This window comes from Panthera onca, chromosome B4, assembly GCF_046562875.1.
Source record: "Panthera onca isolate mPanOnc1 chromosome B4, mPanOnc1 haplotype 2, whole genome shotgun sequence".
In the NCBI taxonomy this organism is placed as follows: Eukaryota; Metazoa; Chordata; class Mammalia; order Carnivora; family Felidae; genus Panthera; species Panthera onca.
The window spans coordinates 126,060,963-126,082,678 of record NC_138345.1 but is presented as its reverse complement, the minus strand read 5'-3'; the positions used below and the strand labels follow the sequence as shown (position 1 = coordinate 126,082,678).

At 39.8% G+C, this 21,716-nt stretch overlaps 1 protein-coding gene across 2 annotated transcripts; it reads right to left on the bottom strand.

Moving 5' to 3' along the window:
* Nucleotides 1-398: 398 nt before the first annotated feature.
* On the bottom strand, nt 399-20,291 carry TMEM263 (transmembrane protein 263). 2 transcript variants are annotated; one of them, XM_060656537.3, is made up of 3 exons: nt 20,166-20,291; nt 6,967-7,033; nt 399-3,215 (listed from the first exon to the last, which is right to left on the bottom strand). In XM_060656537.3, the coding sequence occupies exons 2-3, from the start codon at nt 7,025-7,027 to the stop codon at nt 2,929-2,931; spliced, it is 348 nt and encodes a 115-aa protein (XP_060512520.1). In that variant the 5' UTR covers nt 7,028-7,033; nt 20,166-20,291; the 3' UTR covers nt 399-2,928. The 2 variants fall into 2 exon arrangements, with proteins under 2 accessions (XP_060512520.1, XP_060512521.1); XM_060656538.3 differs by lacking the exon at nt 20,166-20,291 and adding an exon at nt 18,940-19,236.
* Between the last annotated feature and the right edge of the window lie 1,425 nt (nt 20,292-21,716).

Here is a 21,716-nt window from a genome sequence, read left to right as displayed (position 1 = left end):
AAGTGCTCCCTACTTCTAGATCAGGTCCCAAATTGTAGAGAGCACAGGGATCCCATGTAGAGGCCGTTCAACTGCAGTCCCAGGCCCCACGCTGCAGAGACTCAGAAAGTTGGGGTCACACCTAGAAATCTGAATTTTTAGTCTTCAACACAGTCATCTAAGAGACATTTGTATTTCATTGTATTAGTATCAAAACACACAGAGACGTTTTGTCATGTTTGTGCATTAGTATCAAACATTAAAAACAGGCTACAGTACTTTCTGCCATGTAACTAAAAATTTTAAGACTGCCCTGTTTTTCCTTTAAATTCCTTTATTTCCTCAGATCTTTATGAAACATTTTGTCTTTTGCAGATCATGGTGCTTTATTAACAGATTTATGTATTCTTTCCCATTCCTTCAATACAAACAAAATTTTATTCAATCACCAGTTACCTTCATCTGACATTTCACTAAGTACAGGATTCATGATGTCAACATTATTAGATCAGGCATTCAAGTGGGTCACACAAATTTATCCTCATTGTGCCAAATACCCACTCAAAAGAGAAACTGAATAACAGGTGCCTCCAGGTGACTATGTCAACCTTCGCTGCTTGAAGTGAACCAGTACTGCTTCGCAGGTCAAACTGCTAGTCTATGAAAATAAACTGGAAAAGACTCAAGTGTACAGCTGTACATATACCATCAAATGGCAAGTTCATTTCAACAAGAGCCTCTATGACTAGCTGCTCATTTGTACAGTTCTCTGCTGTCCTTGCAAAAGCCTCTCCTGAATCAAATTATACTTCAGAGTTTAAAACAAACTTGATGAGGGAAAATGTACCAGGTGGCTCTTCTGTAGCAGAAATTACAACCATTTTTCCTCAAGCAATTTTAAAGACAAAGTTGAAAATAAATATGCAAGCACACAGTAAACTAAAGTCTATATTTAGAAATTCAGGTACAAAAGCACAGCAGAGCCTATGACTATAGAAGATAAATTAGAAATATAAACTAGCAATGAAGTAATAATTTCTTTCAAATAGCAGGAAACAAGTTCTCCAATACCATTATTTAGATCACTGTTTAGTGTTCACCTATTAACTTTGGAGTTTCTTTTAAAAATCTCTTTTCTGATTATCACATTTGACCAGATATACAAACAAATATACCTTAAATCATGGTGCATGAAACAAAGACCATTTAATTTCTGATGAACTCAACAACTTTCCAGTTTTGTATATAATGGTAGGTTCAAGAACCTTTGTAGGTTTGCGGAAGATACCTACCGGCCTTTATAAAAGCTTTTAAAAGTTATGTTCTTAGCCATTTGTTGTCCACATTATTAAGGTAAAACTCTCAGTGGCTTAGAAACAAACATTTAAGCTGTAGGTGTTGGAGTGATCTAAGTTCTCAAGGATGTATTCTGACTTACTTACTCCAGAGCATCACCTCCTTTCCTCCCTCACACATTACACAGAAGTCGGCAAAATGGAGGAAATTTCCAGACTGAAGTATAAACAAAACTAAGATTTTTTTCAGGCTTGTATTATAACCCTTAGCTAAGAGGAATGCCAAGTATATGTGCACTTTTAAATTTTTTTAGAAACTGAATATGAAATAAAAAGATGAATTCCAGCTAAGTGATATTCTTTAAGAATGAGTGAGACATGATGAGACATATTAAGAAGACATGACACACTTATCATCCATCATCAAAAACTTCAATTCCCTGCCTGAAGTTGACTTGGAAATGGTACAAAATCTATGACTTCTTCAAAGGACTGTAAGATAACATTTTAAAATCCTATAAACCATTGAAAGCACTTAAATATATTTTACATTCAAAACTAATCAGTGAAGCCCATTTCATTCAATTGAAAAGTCAGCCCCTGCATATTTGTGGCTGCTTATACTGTGTTTTTAGAAGGGGGCACTAGCATTTTAAGCCACCCTACAGACAAAACTGGTGTGAAGAATTCTTTTTGTATCTTGGATGTGTCAGGTGATTCTTAAGAACTTAAAATTATTTGTTCCTCCTTAATATGAAACTCTTCCAAGATAGCTTATGACCAGCAAAGAAATGTTCCTTAGGCACTGTGAGGTGTATTAAAGATGGAGCATGAAACCAGAATGAAGCATACAGTTTGGCTGTTAACTATACTGACAGTTAACAAAAAGTTACCAAGCACTATCTTATCTGCTGAGAGCAAGAAATGCCTTTACCCCACTACTCCTGAGATTCTTAAGAGGGAAAACTAATTTCACAAACAACTTTTAAAAGAATCCATATATAGTTCTAAGAACTGCACATATTTAGGGTATTATAAAAGATGTTTTCTTTTATAAGGCATCAATGATTAATGTAATGCATATCTAACAAAAGATGGTTAACACCCAGTATCATAAAACCATTTTTCTCTTCTCCTGAATTTCTCTAATTCCTGCTTTTACCAGCTTAAATAAGAAAAGAATGCCTCTTGGCCTAATCAACTATGGTTATAAAAAAAACTAAGACATCTGAAACTATTAGGCACATCAAAGGTACAGTTTATGTAGTTCAAGGTTCCCTTCTTAAGGGGCAAATGAGTTACCTGGCACATTATACATATGGAACTATAAAGATCATCAACTAAATTCAACTTTCACATTTTTTAGTTAAACTGAAAGACTTATAGTAAATATTCAAATATACCATATCTTCAGTTACAACTGAATAAGTGTAACATTTTACCAGATAAAAAGCTGGAATTTAAGTATGAGAAACCTTCATACACTGTGCTAGTATTGGTCTCTTCTTTTTAGACAAAAGCCAGTCATCAATACTTTCAACACAGCAGTTTAGAAGATAAACGTCCAAACAGGTGACTTGGTTGTAGTCCATAATTTAGCAATTCAATGCCACTGGCATCATAATGCTGTGGAGAGCAAGTGTATCTCCATAGTTTAGTCAGATTTGTCTTTCTTCTTTCCTGTTAAGGGCACTTTGTTTACAACAGCAGACCCAACAGCTGTAACACCTCCAGCCACAGCAGACACGCCCCCTTTCACCAGCCCTATTCCCATGGAAGGCACAGTTGTAACAGCTGTTTTGGTCACCTCCAGACTCTTCCCACCAATCCAAGCCACACCACCAATGGTGGCACCAACGGCTCCCTTTGTAACACTGAAGATACCCCCAGTCACACGGGACAACATGCCTGGTTGCTGCTGTGGGTGATCTTTCATTGAACCTAATGAGAGAAAATATTGTGAAGATAGTCAAATAGAAGTCTTTATAAGAGCAGTACAAATCAATAAGTATCCTAAGACTTCCTATCAGGAGGTTGTTTTGATAAACCACACATAAATACAAATCTGATCAAGACACTGAAGAGCTCTTCCCTCAAGACCATAGTTGGACATGTTTTTAAAACATCTTGGTCCAGTGCTAAGCCGTGGTATCTCTGAAAAAAAATGCTGTAGAGACTAGACAACTTTCATAAAATAGAATCAAAATCTAAATGTTTCCTTGATTTAGTTTTGTTGCTGTTAATAAAAATCTTTCTATCCTAAAAGGAGCATGAAAAAATAAGATAAATGTATTTAGTCTTCATTTCCTTGACAGAATTCAATCATTACTGAAAAAACCTTCTTCATTTAAAGCAATGGTTCTCAAGGTATGATCTGAGACCCCCTGGGTCTCCACAAGACCATTTCAGGGGCTCTGCGCAGGGTAAAAATTATTTTCATAATACTAGCATGTCATTTATCTTTTCACTTTTATTCTTTCACATTTTTTCACAAGTCTACAGAATTTTCCAGAATCTAAATGATCTGCAGTAACATCAGAGACTAAACACTGAAGCAGCTATGAGAATCTAGTTGTCTTCTATTAACCCCAACATTAAAGAGATTTGCAAAAATTTAAAAACAATGTCACCCTGTTCACAATTTTTTTCTGTTTTGGAAAATAGCTGCTTTTCAAAAACTATGTTAATCATGTTAATATGTAATGGGCCTACTGGAGTTTTTTAATGAATTAATTAATTTGTCAGTTTTATTATTTATATGGCAAATATCAACAAAGACACAAGCTTTTGAGGGTCCTCAATTTTTAAAAGTGTAAAAGCATCCTGAAACCAAAAAATTTAAGAACCAGTAATTTAAATATATGTGGGTGTCTGCTCTATATGCTCTTAATAACGTATTTAAAGAGTAATGCTATGTAAAATTAGGAAATTTATTTACTGCTTAAAATCATGTTACCCACCTAAAATGATTTTCATAGTGTTGAGAAACTACAGCTATGTTTAATACTTTCATTGCCTCAATAATTCTTAAAGGACAGAGTATGTGATTTGAGCATCTAGTCTGTAAAAACTCTTCAAATACTCCCAGAAAAGGTAATATCAATATGAAAAATTCAGATTTTTTTTAAGCCATAAGTTTTTTCTCTGGTTTGTTTTGATAGAGTCATTCAAATTGGCATGTAACCTCAAACTCAGGCATCAAATTTCATAAAAATTTGCTTGTGCCAGCCTCAAACAGACACAAGTCCTTTCTACTTTGCAATCGAATGAATGATTCAGGCAGCAACAACACATAAACAATGGTGTTTACATTTTTCTAAACTTAATGGAAAAATACTTGCTAACTAAACAGTTCAGGCTTTAATCACTGAAAAGGTACAAATCACACAAAGAAAACTCAATTCTTTGGGTACACAGATCCAACTAAGACCACCAAAGCTACGAACTCCTAGCAGAATGTGGTTATGACAGAAGATAACATTGGGAAACTGATAATATTTAATGGAGAATATACTCTGAAAATTAAGCTTTTTTAATACAGCACTAATTTACCTTGATATAGATTTTCTTCCCATTGTTTAGAGGTTTGACATCATGTCACAAGTATGAAAATCTCACTGACTCGTCAAAATAGCTCATAACTATAGAACAATGGCTATATTTATAAAAACCAAATTTTTAATTGAAGCTATTTGATTGATAAGTATAGGTAATAAAATCTTTAAATAGCTGAAATAAAAGACAAGATATGGAAAAGCATTTGAATACATTAATTATATAAAGTTATGATAAAAGGGTTACATAATTGGTAATTCTTTTGTAATCAAAGTCACTAACACTAGGAAAAGGGGAAAATCTTGATCTGAGGATAAAACAGGTTAAGTGCCTCATGCTGAATACCCTCATTAGTATCCTGCTATGCCAAATTTGATGCACACGCCTTTAATGAAGACAATATTTCTTAGTCAAGGCAAATAAATATTAATGCTGTTGATCTCTTTAATTACAGTGTGCTCTTAATTACCACCATATAGATTATCTGCTCTGCAGACTACCTTAGTTTAGCAGGTTGCCATATAATAGAGACATTACTAAAGCACTTTGTGTTCCTTGACAATTATGCTCCTGAATAGTCTTTATCTCTTTTCTGACTTTATCCCTACAAAGTCCTTATTAACTTTCTCATTAAGCTCTTTTATTTTCAGAACTCTAGGTTCTAGACCTAAAAAATAAGTCAAGGATGGGGCGCCTGGGTGGCTCAGTTGGTTGAGTGTCTGACTTCGGCTCAGGTCATGATCTCACAGCTTGTGAGGTCAAGCCCGGCATCGGGCTCTGTGCTGACAGCTCGGAGCCTGGAGCCTGCTTTGGATTCTGTGTCTTCCTCTCTCTCTGCCCCTAACCCACTCACATTCTGTCTCTGTCTCTCTCAAAAATAAATAAAACATTAAAAAAATTTTTTTAGATATGACTAGTCAAGGAAAATAGCTGAACTAATAATTTTCCAGGCTATTCCTCCACCAAACTAAAACTCATCAGCTAGTTACCTCCATCTTCTTTTAGGCCTATGTATAAACTTTTCATTGTGTTTTCCTAACAATTTCATTTTTGTCTACCAACATAAGAAATATAGGAAGAAAATTGTGGACAGTGGGCAACAGAACTGGGAAGAAAATACATACCTAGAGTCACAACTTCCAGCTCTACCCTCTTCCTGGTGATATTGAGTCTGTCTGCTACTCCAGTCTGGTCTACCAGCCTTTCATCTCTTAGTCTTCACTTTGATTCTCTATCGTACCTATTGACTGTCCTGTACAAATGCAGCTATCCAAGGAGATTGCTATTTGGCTTATATATTCTACACCAAAACCACAAACAGAAAATGACTATAGGCATTTTCTGTATACAGTAAAGACATTCAGGTATGCAGTTAGTGTTTCCAAGGACTTTTGAAGTGTAAGAAAATGATCCATGATGTCACAATTTTCAAACTAAAAGACGATTTAAATTACCCTAAGCCCATGTATTAATATAGGAAGAGAGAGCTACCAATTATAAATAATAGCTTAACAACAAATCTCAAGTGCCTCTTGAATTGAGTTTTTGTATGCATGACATGAAAACTAAACACAGTCCATTCTTCCTCTGCAGCCCGTACCCATTCTCTACAAATGAAAAGATACCCTAACCTGTGAAATGGTCTTTATAAAAGAGTAACAAAAGAATAGATCTTATGTAATAAAATAGTTGCATTGTGTCCCCAATTCACCAATATCTGTGCTTTCTTCTTAGAGGCTAAAAATATTTATCATCAATTATTTTTGGAACATATTTATTGACAAGGTAAACAGATTGTTACTTTAAATTTGATAAAAACGGGCACCTGGGTGACTCAGGTCAGTTGAATGACTGATTCTTGATTTCGGCTCAGGTCACTATCTTGTGGTTCATGGGATCGAGCCCTGCGTTGGGCTCTGTGCTGACAGCACAGAGCCTTCTTGGGATTCTCTTTCTCTTTCTCTCTCTCTCTCTCTCTCTCTCTCTTTCTCTCTCCCTCCCCCCGCCCCTCCCCCAATTGTGCATGAGCACACTCTCAAAATAAATAAACTTTAAAAAAATGAATAAACTTAATAAAAACAATCAGAACTTTAATTCAGTTTAATTCACATGCTTAGTGTGTCAGATGCATACTTACCTTCTGGTGGTTCATCACTAAGGTATGATGGGATTTCTTGATTTTTATCTGCCTGATTCATGATCTCCTAAAAAACATATATACATTTCATTGTAACCTCAACACATGAGACTACTTCTTACCACATGCTCAATTAAGACGTAACTTTATTAACAACATTTCAAAACACTGTCACAAGGCTACTTCATCTTATTTCTCTCCTACTTTGTGGTGTTAAAGAAATACTTTTATTACACTACTGGACAATCAACATCTTATCTCAAACACCAACCAAAGAGTAACAGGCATGGCAAAAGCTTTCCTACATTGTTACTGCTGTTACTGAAAGAAAGTTGGAAGCTGGGAGTTAACACCCAAAAATTTTAAGTGCTTCTTCCTACAACAAGTAGGAAGTATTGGTTAATTGTAATTTATTTCACGACAGACTTAAGGAAAATCTATACTGTGACTAAAAAACATGTTCCTTCTGAAAATTTTCTAAAAATCACATCCTTCTCCTGTAAAGATACCACCAATCAGAATCACTAAGAGATGGATTTTTATTACTTTTTTATTGTTGTTTTTAGAACTCTTACAAACACAGGTAGCAAAATAACTCAAAACCCATGAAAAAAATATATATGTGATTACTTCCTAATACAAGTAGTAAAGGAACCTAAGAAATAAAATAAACTGTATTGGGATGAAGAAAACACAGTTAAAATTTTTTCCCAATTTCCTTTACTATCTTAAAATATTTGCTTTTATATTCACTTGACTAAGTAAAGAATAAAACAAGTCAAAATTGGTCTATAATGACGGTTTTGATTGGCCAGAAAATGACGGTTGTGATCCCAGCAGTCAACTGTTTCCTAGTCATAAAATCATGGAGCCTAAATTATTATATCTGTACATTTACAACAGAAATGTAAAAGTATATTGGGGAAATCCTGCCATTTGTGATAACACAGATGAAACCTGAGGGCATTATGCTAAGTGAAATAATTCAGGCAGAGAAAGGCAAATACTGTATGATCTCATATGTGGAATCTCAAAAAGCTGAGCTCATAGAAACAGGAGGCTGGTGGTTGCTAGGGGCTAGGGAGTGAGGAGGTGGGGGAAATGAGATGTTGGTCAAAAGGTACAAACTTCCAGTTACAGGAGGATTAAGTTTTGGGGATCTAATGTACAGCATAGTGACTATAGTTAATACTATATTGTATATTTGTAAGTTGATAAAATTCTATACCTTAAAATGTTTGCACCATAACAACTAAAAGGTAATTATGTGAGGTAAAAGATGTGTTAACTAACCTTACTATAGGAAGCATTTCATATACATGTATATCAAACCACCACACTGTAAACCTTAAACTAACACAATGCTGAATGTCAACTGTATCTCAACGAAGCTGGAATAGATATCATGAAAACTAACAATGTACTAAATATACTGATCAATTAACAAATACTGATTGACCACTTACTATAGGCCAGGTAATGTTTTAGGTGCACAGGATATATAGCATTGATCAATACAAACCAAAAAATCTCTGCCATCATGAACATCCCATATCATCTAGTAGGGAAAGGCAATAAACAAAGAATATACTGTCTATGTCAGATGGGGTTAAATGCTGTGGAGAAGGAGGGATGGAGGGAGGATATATTTTAAATAGGACAGTCTGTCAAGGCCTCAATGTGGTGACATTGTAAAGGAGGTTAAGGATACAAGATACTTGGGTAAGGAAGCCTCAAGGCATAAAAAACAGCAAGAGCAAAGGTCCTGAGGTGGGAGCTTACCAGAAGCAGCAAGAAGGAACAGCCAGAAAAGTGTAGCAGGGGTCACAGCAAAGGGCAGCAGGAGAGGAGGTCAAAGAGTGAGGGAGGTCTGCATCGCATAAGCCCTTACAAGTTTTGGTGGTGACTAGCTTTCTAGCTCTGAGATGCAGAGCCCGTGAAAGGCATTGAACAGAGAGGTGATGGGTTCTGATTTACACTTTTAAAAGATAGTTCTAGCTGTTGTGGGGAGAACAAGCAATACAGGAGCAAGAACAGAGGCAGAAAGACCTGATAGGAGACTTAAAATAATGTTTTCAAGGTTCATACATATTATAGCACGTATCAGAACAAAGTGGTTAATTTTAAGTGGTCAAGGGAAGGTCAGGAAAGTTTCTCTTTATGATTACTACTGCTGTTAAGCTCTAGATAATCAGATAAAAATTCATCCTTATTTTCTTCTATATTTCAATAACCCAAGCAAAACATGTTGATGGTAAATGATGGTAGTGATAGTAAGACATGAGATTTTTCAAAGGCGAATTGTAACCTCATGTAATTCAACCTGCAGTGCCTGTCAAACCTAAATCCTGTGTAAGATGGGATTTCAATGCACCCCACAGAGCCCAGCAGCACAAGTCATGTGTTTGCTTAAATACCTTTTGGTTGCTCTAGTGAAAACTCTGACTCAGGTCAACAGCACTTAATCTTATGCTAGTCTGGTTTGTGAATTTAGCACATCATAAGTGATTTAGCATATTTAAAGTGTGTATGCATATACACTTAACATTTAAAAAGTAAGAGTAGATACATGTAATCTCTGACAAAAAAAAAACAGAAAGAACATCAGCTACTGCATTACTGGGAGAAGGAGTTCTTGACTGATTTGCCTTAATTTTAAAACTCCCTTAAACCAAAAAGTTAAATTGACTTCCATTCATATTTATGTTTCTTTAATTTGTCATCATGGTAAGAGCATGAGACATTATACAGCATAGTGTTGAAGGTACTGGGATCAGAGAGCCTGAGTTTCAATCCCAACTTGACCATAAACTGTGTGGCAAAAGGCAAATAACTTCATCAGATCCTTGGTGTTCAGGAAATATAAACAGAAAGATATAGAAGCCCTAACTCTAGGATGAGAATGCTATTTAACACATTTAAAACAAAACATGCAGAATTCCTGGCAGAATATGTGTGTCCCTTCCTGATGAAAAACTATTGTGGAGCCACTTTCTTCCCCACTAAACTGTTAACTGCAAGAAGAGAGACTCGTTTATCACTGTGTTCCCAGTTCACTCGTTTATCACTGTGTTCCCAGTATCTGTATACAATACACATACAAATCCAGATCTCCTGGCTGAACCAATCAATGGATGCTACCAGACCCTGTACAGAAATGTGAGGAAATTATATACACACATACATCCTACCTATGTTTAGCTAGAGTTTAGAAACAGGTGTGATGGGGGGCAGCTGGCCAGCTCACCCTGTAGAGCATGTGACTCTTGATCTCAGGGTCACGAATTCAAGCCCCATACTGGGTATAAAGCTTACTTAAAAAACAGTTGTGACAGTAATTGCATATATTTCAAAACTGCCTTTCTGTATATGTTCCACAAACCCCAACCAAAAGACTTACCTTTTCCTGCTAAGATAGAATCCCTTAAAAAAATTCTTAATTTTCCCACATATATCTTGTAATTAAAAAAAGAAAATGACCGCCATTTAAAAGATTAGGGCAGCTTTATAAAAGACCTATGCAAGTTCATCTATACAATATAAACTGACTTTATCCTCCTATGGGTAGGCAAAGAGGAGTCATGACAGGGTAACACCATCAGATCTGTGTTTCAAGAAGCTAACTGAAGCAAACAGATGAAGGTCAGAGAGATTAAACACAGTAAGGCTACTTTAGTAGTCCCGTGAGACGAAGTAACAATTTAAACTCTGCCAATGTTTCCTGTATAAATGAATATCTGGGCAAAAACCTAGGAGTCACCCTTGATTTCCTATTTTTTACATTCCCATCTAATCATCAGTAAATTCTGTTGCCTAAATAAGTCCAGAATACAACCACTTCTCATCACCTCTACTACTACCACTTTCAATTAAACTACCATAATCTCTTACTTGGGTTGTTAGAAAGTATCTTAACTGGCTTCTGAGCTTCTGCCTTTCCTCTTCCTTCAGTCTAGCCCTGCCATACCCTGCTTGAACACCTACAACTGCTTCCTGTTTTGCTCAGAATAAAATCCAGAGTTGAGGCCCGACACCTAACACTCTGACAGCATCTCCTACCATTCTGCCTCTCACTCACCAGCCTAGCAACATGGGTTTCCCTGCTCATCCTCTCCTGAAAGGCTTTTCCCCAAGATATGTATCTGGCTTGCCTCCTAACTTCCTTCAGGTCTTTATGCAAGTATCCCCTTCTTGGAGATCAGCCCAGACCACTTTACAATAGATTAGCCCCTCCTACTCCTCTCCCTATTATTTTCACCTAAACCTGCTCTATTTTCTTCACTGCTCTTATTGTCACTTGATATACAGAGATCTGTTTACTTTGTGTCTCCCACAATTAGAATGTAAGCTCCATGAAAGCAAGGCTTGGTTTTGTTCACTGCTCCATCCTCAAGCCTTCTTCAATGTCTGATGCATGGTAGATAAATACTTGAATTTTTTGTATGAAGTAGAATAGAGACCTTAGGTATAAGTAAGAGATAAAAGAAAAATACAGGATGTAAGATTTCTAGTGTGAGCAACTAAGTAGACAAAGATGATGAGGTCACGACAGGCGACAAAAAACCACTTCTGAGAAAAGATGAAGGACTTTAAAAATTCTTATTTTACTGTGGTAAGAACATTTAACATGAGATCTACCCTCTAAGACCTAAGTGTATAATACATTACTATTGACTATAGGTATGATGACCTTGTTTTTGAACAGCTGGATCTGAGATGGCCTCAGGGTATACACAGGACATGTTTAGCAGGCAACTGGATTTAAGGGGTCTGAAACTCAGCATGAAGTCTGAGTTAGAGTTGAGGTCCTGAGACTGTTTTGGGTGATAGCTAGAAATGTGAGGGACGGTGATACAATCAAGGGAAAAAATGATAAAAGAGAAGGAGACAGATAACCTTATTTGGACTGCTCATACTTAAGAGGTGAGTATAAGAGAAGCCAGCAAAAACAAACAAAATACGTTTGAAAGTGTACAAATGAGTACAGCCTCATGGAAGGCAAGAGACGAATTTATAAGCTTCCTAGAGACACACACAATACAGACGTTAAAACAGTTTATGAAGATCAAATACTACGGGGAAATGCTAATGTTACATTTAGAGAACATAAAAGGCATATATCATATGATCCAATTTTTTAAATACACATAAAAAGACTGAAAGGAAGTATACCAAAATATTGACAAAGATTGCGACTAAGGGGTAGAAACATACACACACACACACACACACACGTATACACAGAGACAAACATACACACATACACAGAGTGTGTGCCAGAGAGAGAAAGAAATACCATCACCCTTCTTTAAATGTATATTTAACATCTATGTTTTAATTTTCAACCATAAACATGCATTGCTTTTGTACATATTTTTAAGTCTGGATATCAGTTATATTCATAAAGGATATTTTCAAAGATTATGCAGTTCATCTACCTAGTTTTTATCCTAGTTTTTTTAAGGCTTTTATCCTCAAATCAAGGTGACCATCTAAAAACAACATACTCAAATCAAAACATGCTGATTTGAAGAAAATGCCACCACTGAGTTTAATTCTCAGTTATGTCCTCAGTAAGGAAACCCTGACAAAGAGCCTAATGCAAGCTACTACACTGACTATACCACACTGTAAAGAAATTACCTACTACATCACTTGATAGCTCTGATACAGAGCTCCACATTAGAAATTTCTTTAGAGGGGGGTGCCTGGGTGGCTCAGTCGGTTGGGCGTCTGACTTTGACTCAGGTCATGATCTTGCAGTCCATGAGTTCAAGCTCCATGTCAGGCTCTGCGCTGATGGCTCAGAGCCTGGAGCCTGCTTTAGATTCTGTCTCCCTCTCTCTGCCCCTCTCCCCACCCTCGCGCGCTCTCTCTCTCTCTCTCTCAAAAACAAAATAAAAAAACATAAAAACAAATTTTAAGGAATTTCCTTAGAGGTATTCAGAAAAACTTTGTTTCCACAACATATTTAGAATATTTTCTTCTCTTTGAGATCTATGTACTTTCCCATTTAAAAGATACAAAGAAAGATGTGATATCTCCCTTTTCTTGGCTTCCAGGAAGCTTACAGTTAAAATCCCAACTTAGCTGAGTAGGTTCATGTGGCCCACCCAGTTGTTCTATTTCCCCCCAACTTCACACCTCCCCAAGACCTCCACTCTTATTGCTGTTCTCCCTGGCTTGCAATTTGAATATCTTATTTATATTCTTACCATTTTGTTAGTACATGTTTTTGTTGTAAGCTGACACACAGTATTTGTGGAATAAGTGAGATAAAATTATTGTTTGTATCCATATTAATTTCAAACATAACAAGAAAAGATACATACCAATATATGGTAAAAATTTTGGTTAAAAAAAAAAGGGGGACGCCTAGGTGGCTCAGTCAGTTAAGCATGCAGCTCCTGGTTTCGGCTCAGGTCACGATCTCATGGCTTCATGGGTTCAAGCACCACATGAGGCTCTGTGCTGACAGTGTGGAGACTGCTTGGGATTCTCTCTCTCTCCCTCTGCCTCTCCCCAACTTGCACTGTCTCTGTCTTTTTCAAATAAATAAATAAACTTTAAAGAACACGTTAAGCTGGAATTGTGCTTTTCAAATGCTTATTTAAGAGTAGGCAGTAGTATGCCAGGAGTTTTAAGAACCACAGTAGAAGGATGCATATATTTTACTACATTGTAATTTAAAATACTGTTTTGTTTTAAACATACACTAATTAAAAAGATAATCGAAAAGTGCTTGGGAATTTTTTAAGATAACTGGACTTTCAAGAAATTTCATTCTTTTTTTATTTAAACTTTTTTTTTTTTTTTTTTTTTTTAAGAGAGAGACAGCATAAGCAGGGGAGGGGGCAGAGGGAGACAAAGAATCTTTTTTTGTTTTCATGTTTATTTATTTTGGAGAGAGAGTGTGAGGGTGAGCAGGGGGAGGGGCAGAGAGAGGGAGAAAGAGGATCCAAAGCAGGCTCACCCTGACAACAGAGAACCCCATGCGGGGCTCAAACTCACAGAACCCTGAGATCACAACCCGAACGTGAGCCATGCAGGAGCCCATCAAAAAATTTCATTCTTACTTGGAACTTCTTCAGGATGTATACTCACAGGTTTACCAGCTCTCTCTTCTCAGCCCACCACACTCTCACCTCCCCCAGGAATTTACTTTGCTCTTAAGTTAGATGTATTTTGGTAGAAGAGTTTGAAATATAGGACTCTAGATACCATTATACAGAAATATCCAGTTACATTTAATATTGTTAGTAATAGTTGCAAACAGGATTATCAATAAACAATAAAAAAGAAAATTTGGAGTCCTGCCAGGCTAGAAGCCTGGCTACCTAGAACAGAGGAACTTGGTATTACAGGGCTTTGGAAACCCTAAGATGCCACGGAGACTGATTTTTATTTTGTGTACATATTTTTTTAATGTTCAAGTTTCTTTTTTTTTTTTTTTTTAATTTTTTTTTTTTTTCAACATTTATTTATTTTTGGGACAGAGAGAGACAGAGCATGAACGGGGGAGGGGCAGAGAGAGAGGGAGACACAGAATCGGAAACAGGCTCCAGGCTCTGAGCCATCAGCCCAGAGCCTGACGCGGGGCTCGAACTCACGGACTGCGAGATCGTGACCTGGCTGAAGTCGGACGCCCAACCGACTGCGCCACCCAGGCGCCCCAATGTTCAAGTTTCTTGTACACCATTGGTGTTAATAGCAAGTATATAGTATTAAAATTCCCCTAGAACCCTTAGGGTGATAAAAATTGTGTAAAAGCTGCAAGTATTTGGAATATTGTCATTTTCTAGATTCCTAATTTTGTCATAAGGCACCAAATGCCTTATAAAAGTATTTTTGTTAAAATCCTTAACTATCGTAATGCCACCTGTACTTTTTACTCATATAAATCATTTCCAACCTCTACATACGTATATGTGCCAAAATTTTAGTGATATTACCTCTTTACGGACACTACCACTTTATCACCAAGGAGAAATATTTTTTGTATTACCATGCTGTTCATTATCATGAACAGGGGACTTGTTTCTCTTAAATTGGGAATTGTGAAGACAAACACGCTCCTAATCTGTTAAAACTGGGAAAGGTAAAAATCTGCCTGTAAAATTTAAAAGTATATACATGATAGGGCACCTGGGTGGCTCAGTCAGTTGAACAGTCGACTCTTGATTTTGGCTCAGGTCATGATCTCAGGGTCCCTGGGATCGATCCCTGGGTTAGGCTCCTCACTAGAGTGTGGATTAAGATTCTTTTCCTCTCCCCCTCTCCCCCTCTGCCCCTCTACCCCACTCCCTCTGTCTCTCTCTAAAATAAAAAATTAGGGGTGCCTGGGTGGCTCAGTCCATTAAGTGTCTGACTTCGGCTCAGGTCATGATCTCACAGCTTGTGAGTTCGGGCTCCAAGTCGGGCTCTGTGCTGACAGCTCAGAGTCTGGAGCCTGCTTCAGATTCTGTGTCTCCCTCTCTCTCTGCCCCCTCCCGCATGCACACGCACACACACACTCTCTCAACAATAAAAAAAATTTTTTTTAATTAAAATTTTTAAAAAGTATACATGTGGAGACAAGTAACAACTGACAGGAAAAGTGTCAAAACGACCATGTGGGGTGCCTGGGTCTGTTAAGAGTCTGACTCTTGGTTTCGGCTCAGGTCATGATCTCACAGTTCATGAGATCAAGCCCTGTCCTGGCAGTGTGCAGCCTAATTGGGATTCTCTCTCTCCCCCCTCTCTGCCTCTCTCTCCTTCAAAATAAATAAACATTTTCTTTAAAAATGACCATTTAAATATTACCCTTAAAGAAAATTATGAAATTCTATGCAAACCATCTGCCCTAAACTTATTGAGTCATTAGTTCAACATATACTTGGACCCCTACTATGTGCCAGGCATACTGTTAGGCACTAAGATTTTGGTGTGACTGAGCACACACAGGACTTCTCTAAACAAGTTTACCCAGTTTTTCCAGGACTTATCAATTTAGTTTCATGCAAAACCCAAAAATTATCTGCTCTCTAAGAACTCATAATGCACATAATTTTCTATGTAAAAAGTACTTTTCTAAGACAATAAAAACAGAAAACTGCCTTTTGATCAGGACAAATAATTGAATTTATTCTCTGGACATAAATTAATTTTACCATTTGAACAAACTCAGAGTACCAACTAAAACTGGTTATAAGTGTATGTTTTTAAGAAATTGTAAAATGTGAGGGGCGCCTGGGTGGCTCGGTCAGTTAAGCGGCTGACTTCGGCTCAGGTCATATCTCACGGTCCATGAGTTTGAGCCCCTCGTCAGGCTCTGTGCTGACAGCTCAGAGCCTGGAGCCTGTTTCAGATTCTGTGTCTCCCTCTCTCTGACCCTCCCCCATTCATGCTCTGTCTCTCTCTGTCTCAAAAATAAATAAACGTTAAAAAAAAAAAATTAAAAAAAAAAAAAAGAAATTGTAAAATGTGAAAGGCTTCTTTGCTGTATACTGCAATTCATCAGTAGTTAACTTAGGTATTTTAGGCGAAGGAGAAACAATTCTTGTCCAGTACAACAGTATCATAGACATAGCAGCTGGCAAATACATTCAGCAAGGATTAATAACAACACTATTCCCTAGAGGGTAATTTTTCTTCCAATAATAGAAATAAGTAAACAAATGCCTCGGTAGGAACTTTTTGTTTTTTTAAGGAAAACAGATGAATCAGGGTTGTTTGTGGATATCTACGACATTTTATACATAACGTTTTCATTAATAGTGAAAAAGTCTGAAAACAGTACACGAATTTGCCCATGGCTGAACACCCTTCTCTGTGCCAAAGGAAGTTACATAGCACTAACACATTATATAAATCCTAACTACAAAATACAGTACAAAACAGTTTACCTTCAAAGCCACTTCAAAAGCTTGTTATTAAATAGCAAGTGCCAATTCCCTATAAGAAAAAGACTATAAATGAATTAGCTAAATTCTTCTACACATTCTATATATAGGAACTTTGCCACATCCCCAACCCCCTGCTTTTAGCCTCTGTGCCAAATAACTACAAGGGGTTTCAAAATATATTTATACAGGGCTTTAACACACATATACCAATAAGCATCGTATATTAAAACACCAGCTTATTGTGTTTAGGCTTCTCTGGTTAACCAACTATCCTGAACAGGCTGCTTTTAAACATGGCCCCCGCCCACTAGATCAACAGCAAACAGGCTACAAGAAATGCGTTGAATCTGGCAGGGAAGAAAAGTAATCTGTCAGTAAAACTTTTAAGTGACCCCCCCTTAGTGACAAGTAACAACCAAGAGTATCAAGATGGCAACTTTTTAAGCGTTGTCTTGAAATGAAACAGTAAAGCGGAATTACACAATATGCTATCAAGCCAGATAACCAGTACCCTCGTAATCTTCACGAAATTATACCTCATTAGTTCAACATGTATTTGTGTCCCTACCATGTCAGACACTGTGTTGGGCACTGAGGTTTCAACCAGAACAAGCATGTGAAGGCCCTACTCTGAAGGTATTTCTATGTAATCCACGGAGATAGCTTCAGGAAGTAGCAAAACAGCAAATACTCAATGACCGAAACAAAGACAGGTGAAGATTCTCCTTAAGTAAAACACACACACACCCACCCACACACACACACACACCTTAAACTTTTCTAATGATATTCTCCACATAGGGACACATTTTTATTAAACTTGGTTTCTGGCACATCTGCCAGGACACAGACTGAAGAAATGAAAGTGAGGGAAAAAGTCAAAACAGTGAATATAGGTTTATTAAAGATTACTTCCTTTTCTTTAAAAAACCAGGCATGGCCACATACATGCAAACAGACCTGTTGATGTGATATCAATATTCCCGGGAGCTCCTAGAGCACCCACACCAATGGATGTCCTAAAGGTTAAACAATCACATTACAGCAAATCATCACGGGCAGCAAATAATCACAGGTAGCAAAATAAAGTATTTTCACTTGGAATTAGCACAAGGGTTCACAAAGACATAATAAAATAAGAACTCTCCTCTTTAGGTGTTTGTAAACCTTTCCCAGCAGTCCCTTCTCCCCCCACTGATCTCTTTAGGCACTAGCAACTCTTTTTTTTTTTTTTTTTTTCTTCCCTTTAGCAGAGGGAGTGACGTGGCAGGAGAGGCAGAAAATGACCCTGGAGAAGCCGTGACTAGGACTAAGCTCAGCACCTCCTCCCTCCGCTCCACGTTGTACACCCAGCACACCCCCACTCCCATAAGGTTCCAGAATTTCTGTCTTCTTACATACACATTAAAGGGGATCTATTCAAGCTGGGATATGACTGGGAGTGGGAGCTTGGGGACTCGTCTCGAAGCTGCGTGTGCACAGCAAGCACGGCTTTTATTTAGACCTGGGAGGCAATGATGGCACCAACGGGTGCACCAGCGGTCCCCCATCACCCCTGGCGCCGTCAGCGCCTCTCTCCATTCCACACTTTCAGCCTTAGGTTAGGCGTGAGGGTAGAGCCTTTCTACCCAGGAAGAGCACTGGGGACCAAGGCTTGTGTGCCTGAACCCAGGAGAGTGGTTTATCAACAGGTCAGGAGGTAGTGTGGCGGGGAAGCCCAGCACACAGCCCCCCTGTCGCATCTCTCTCCTCTCCCAGGCTGTTGACGCCCTCCCACCCACATTTTCCCAGCCTAACACCCAAGGAGCTAAGAAGTGAAGCGGTGGCTTCCAAAAGAAGTCCCCAGTCACAAACCACCGCTGGGGAGCCGGGGAGTCGGAAAGAAGAATAACCCCGCCAGCGAATCTCCGTCCGCCCCCAACATCGTCCCGCCCCTCCCCCTTTCCCGCTCAGTCCCCCCCAAAAGGCTCGGCTCGGGGAAGCCAGGCCCGAGACGGTGAGGTGCAGAACAGCTAACGGAAGAAGGCGACAGAGAGTAGGACAGGAAGCCGGGACGGCGCCCCCCGCCCTCCCAGCCCCGCTTACACACCTCCGGGGTCGAGGGTCGGCGTCTGGAGCCGGGTCTGGGCGGAGGAAGCGGGCAGCACCGAGGACGGCTGCGGTTGCTTGAGCGGCTGGCACAGCCTCGGGCAATTGCGGGCTCCAGAGGCGTCTCCTCAAGCTTCGGAGCCAGAAGACTCCGTCGGCAACGGCGGCAGTAGCGGCCTCCGGCTGCGGACGTGGCGCCGGACGCGACCCGCCCCCTCCGCCGCCTCCTCAGCTCCCGCCTCCTCCCGCGGCTCGGGCGCCGACGCGCACGCGCACCCCAGGCCCCGCCCGCGCCCACCCGGCACACACCCACCCGTTTCTCGAACTGCCCTGCCCTCCCAGCAGCCCCCAGCCAGCCGCCTCAGAACGCGCGCACGCGCGACGCCCCCGCGGCCTGCTCCCGCCCCTTGGCCCCATGGGTGCCTCCGCTGGAACCCCTGGCCCGCCTGCGCGCGCGCCTTGCCCTGGGGCCTCCCGCCCCCTTCCCCTCGGCGTCCAATCAGATCGGGCGAGGGGCGCGGAGCCCACGGAACGCGCCGTAGGCGGTCCTCAAACCCCAAGTGCTCGCCCAGCGGTTTCGCGAAGCTTTCGTTCCGCCACGAGTAACGGTCGGTCGGAATTCAGAACCTTTGCACTAGGGACGGTGGGACAGTCGCTAATTTCTCTGCCTCTTTCTTGGCCCAGGGACCTCAACCTTCCTCCCTTCCCTGCTTCCCCTCCTTAGATTGACGAACTGGGCCTTCTGTCAGCCCTTGCCTGTGGGGCTCCCGGCGCGCCCTCACTGTCCAGGTGACAGGGGTGACGAGAAGGGCGTTGCTCACTTATCACTGTTGTTATTATTAGAAAGCTCTCTGCCCCGGAATTGAGTTTGTGGGCCGTGAGAGCCGCTGTGGTTCGTGGCCGTCGCCCGGCTTGCTGCAGTGCTGAGGGCTGGCCGGGCACTCGAAATTGAATGCGGAGAGCGGGCGTTTGGTGGCGAGCGGTGAAGTTGGAAACCGGGTTTTGCGCGGCTCCCTCGCCTCCTGCCGACTAGCGGGGTTCCTCTCCTAGCCTCCCCGCCTCGGCGAAAGCCCTGCCTGCCTGCCGTTCTGGAAGGTGTGGAGAAGCGTGTGGCTCTGGGAGGACTTGCGAGGGAGGCGTCCCATCTCGCTCCGGACTAGGGGTCGTAGGATGCACGTCACAGGTGTTGCGGCGACCAAAAGGGATAGTGGCGCAAAGGCCGCTCACCTGGGCAAATGGTCTCCATTCACCTTTCTTCGCCCTTCTCCTTACACCTTCAAGTGAAGATGACAGTTGAGTCCATCGTAGGTTTTTTGAGACACTGCAAAGAGATGGTGGGCGGGAGAGGGCCTTACAAAATGTGAATTCCTATACAAGTGTGAGATCCTCCCTGAGTCTAGCCAGCGAGACAAAACACACGCGAAGCAACCAGCAAATAACCTCACCCAGTGTTTGTGTTGGCTTTTCCCTCCCCGCCCCGCCCCGAACGCAAAGCAATCCGAGTGATGCAACTGAATAGTAACCGTTGACCAGGCTCAGAAAAGGACACTCGAACCAAGGAAAGAATCCTGGAACAAGATGACTTTGATCCAGGTCATAAATGTAGCAGACTACATGTAGTTTGTGGTTTCAGCCTACCCATTGATTTATCAAAGCATAGAATCACATCCACTTAGACCATTGTTCTGAGACTGTCGAGATATTTTAGTTTTCCAGAACTTAAAAGGGGAAATTAAATAATAATTTCACTTTAAAATACGATTTGGACGATTAGCAAGCTCTGTGGATTGGGGTGTTTACCCAACATGTGAAGAGTTGGATACCTCCTCTATTTTCTTACTGTCACAGAAACCTCAGTCCTTAACACCTGACTTTTCCAGAGTGAAAGCTAGGCAGAATTACGAATTGCACACTTACACTGTTCTTCCCTTGACTTCTTTCTCTCTGCAAGAGAATTTAATCATTATTAAAGTATAAATGATTAATAAAACAGATTAATAAAAACAATCTCCTGGGAGATTGGACATTTTTAGAGTTATTAAAGCCATAAGCCACATCAGTGGTTTAAAACCATCTCATAAGCCAACCAGGATGTAGGGGAGCTCTTTGGGAGGTTGTGAGATGACAGAACCTTATAAAACGGCCAGTATAGGTAGTCGTGTATTTCTTGTAAGGCTGACACTAATCATTTCTTATTTCCTCAGTTTTCAAACCTGTAAAAATGAATAGCACCACTCAGTGCCCACCCACCCCTAGCTCTAAAATGAAAATAAATATTATCTTGTTAGAATGGCTTTTATAGAAGGATGCTATCTTGGTTTGGGGTGCCTTGGTGCAGCAGAAAGGAGCCTCAAGAAAGTCAGGCCCTCTTCATTTTATAGACTGAATCCATTCAGATCTTGATTCCCATTCTATGAAATCCCATTCTCAGATTATTAAAATGAAACTATTTCCAGATGTTATTTTGAAAGATTGTATGTCTTGAGATGATGAATCCTTAGAGCCTTCAGGCAATAACTTTTAATGAAACAAATTCTTAATGCAGCCTATATCAATTATCCAGTCTCTTAAATGGTTAAGTTTTCCTCTAGTTGGTTACATACAGAGAGCCTTCTGCATTACTGAAAAACTACAAATTAGATGTGACATTGCATGCTTACCAAGATGTGGTGTTCAAAAAGTGAGGGCCAGTAAGGAGCAAGCTGTACATCAGAAATATGAAAGGAAGAAGTAAATTATTTATAAGCATTGAAGTTGAAAGGGATCCCAATCCAACTT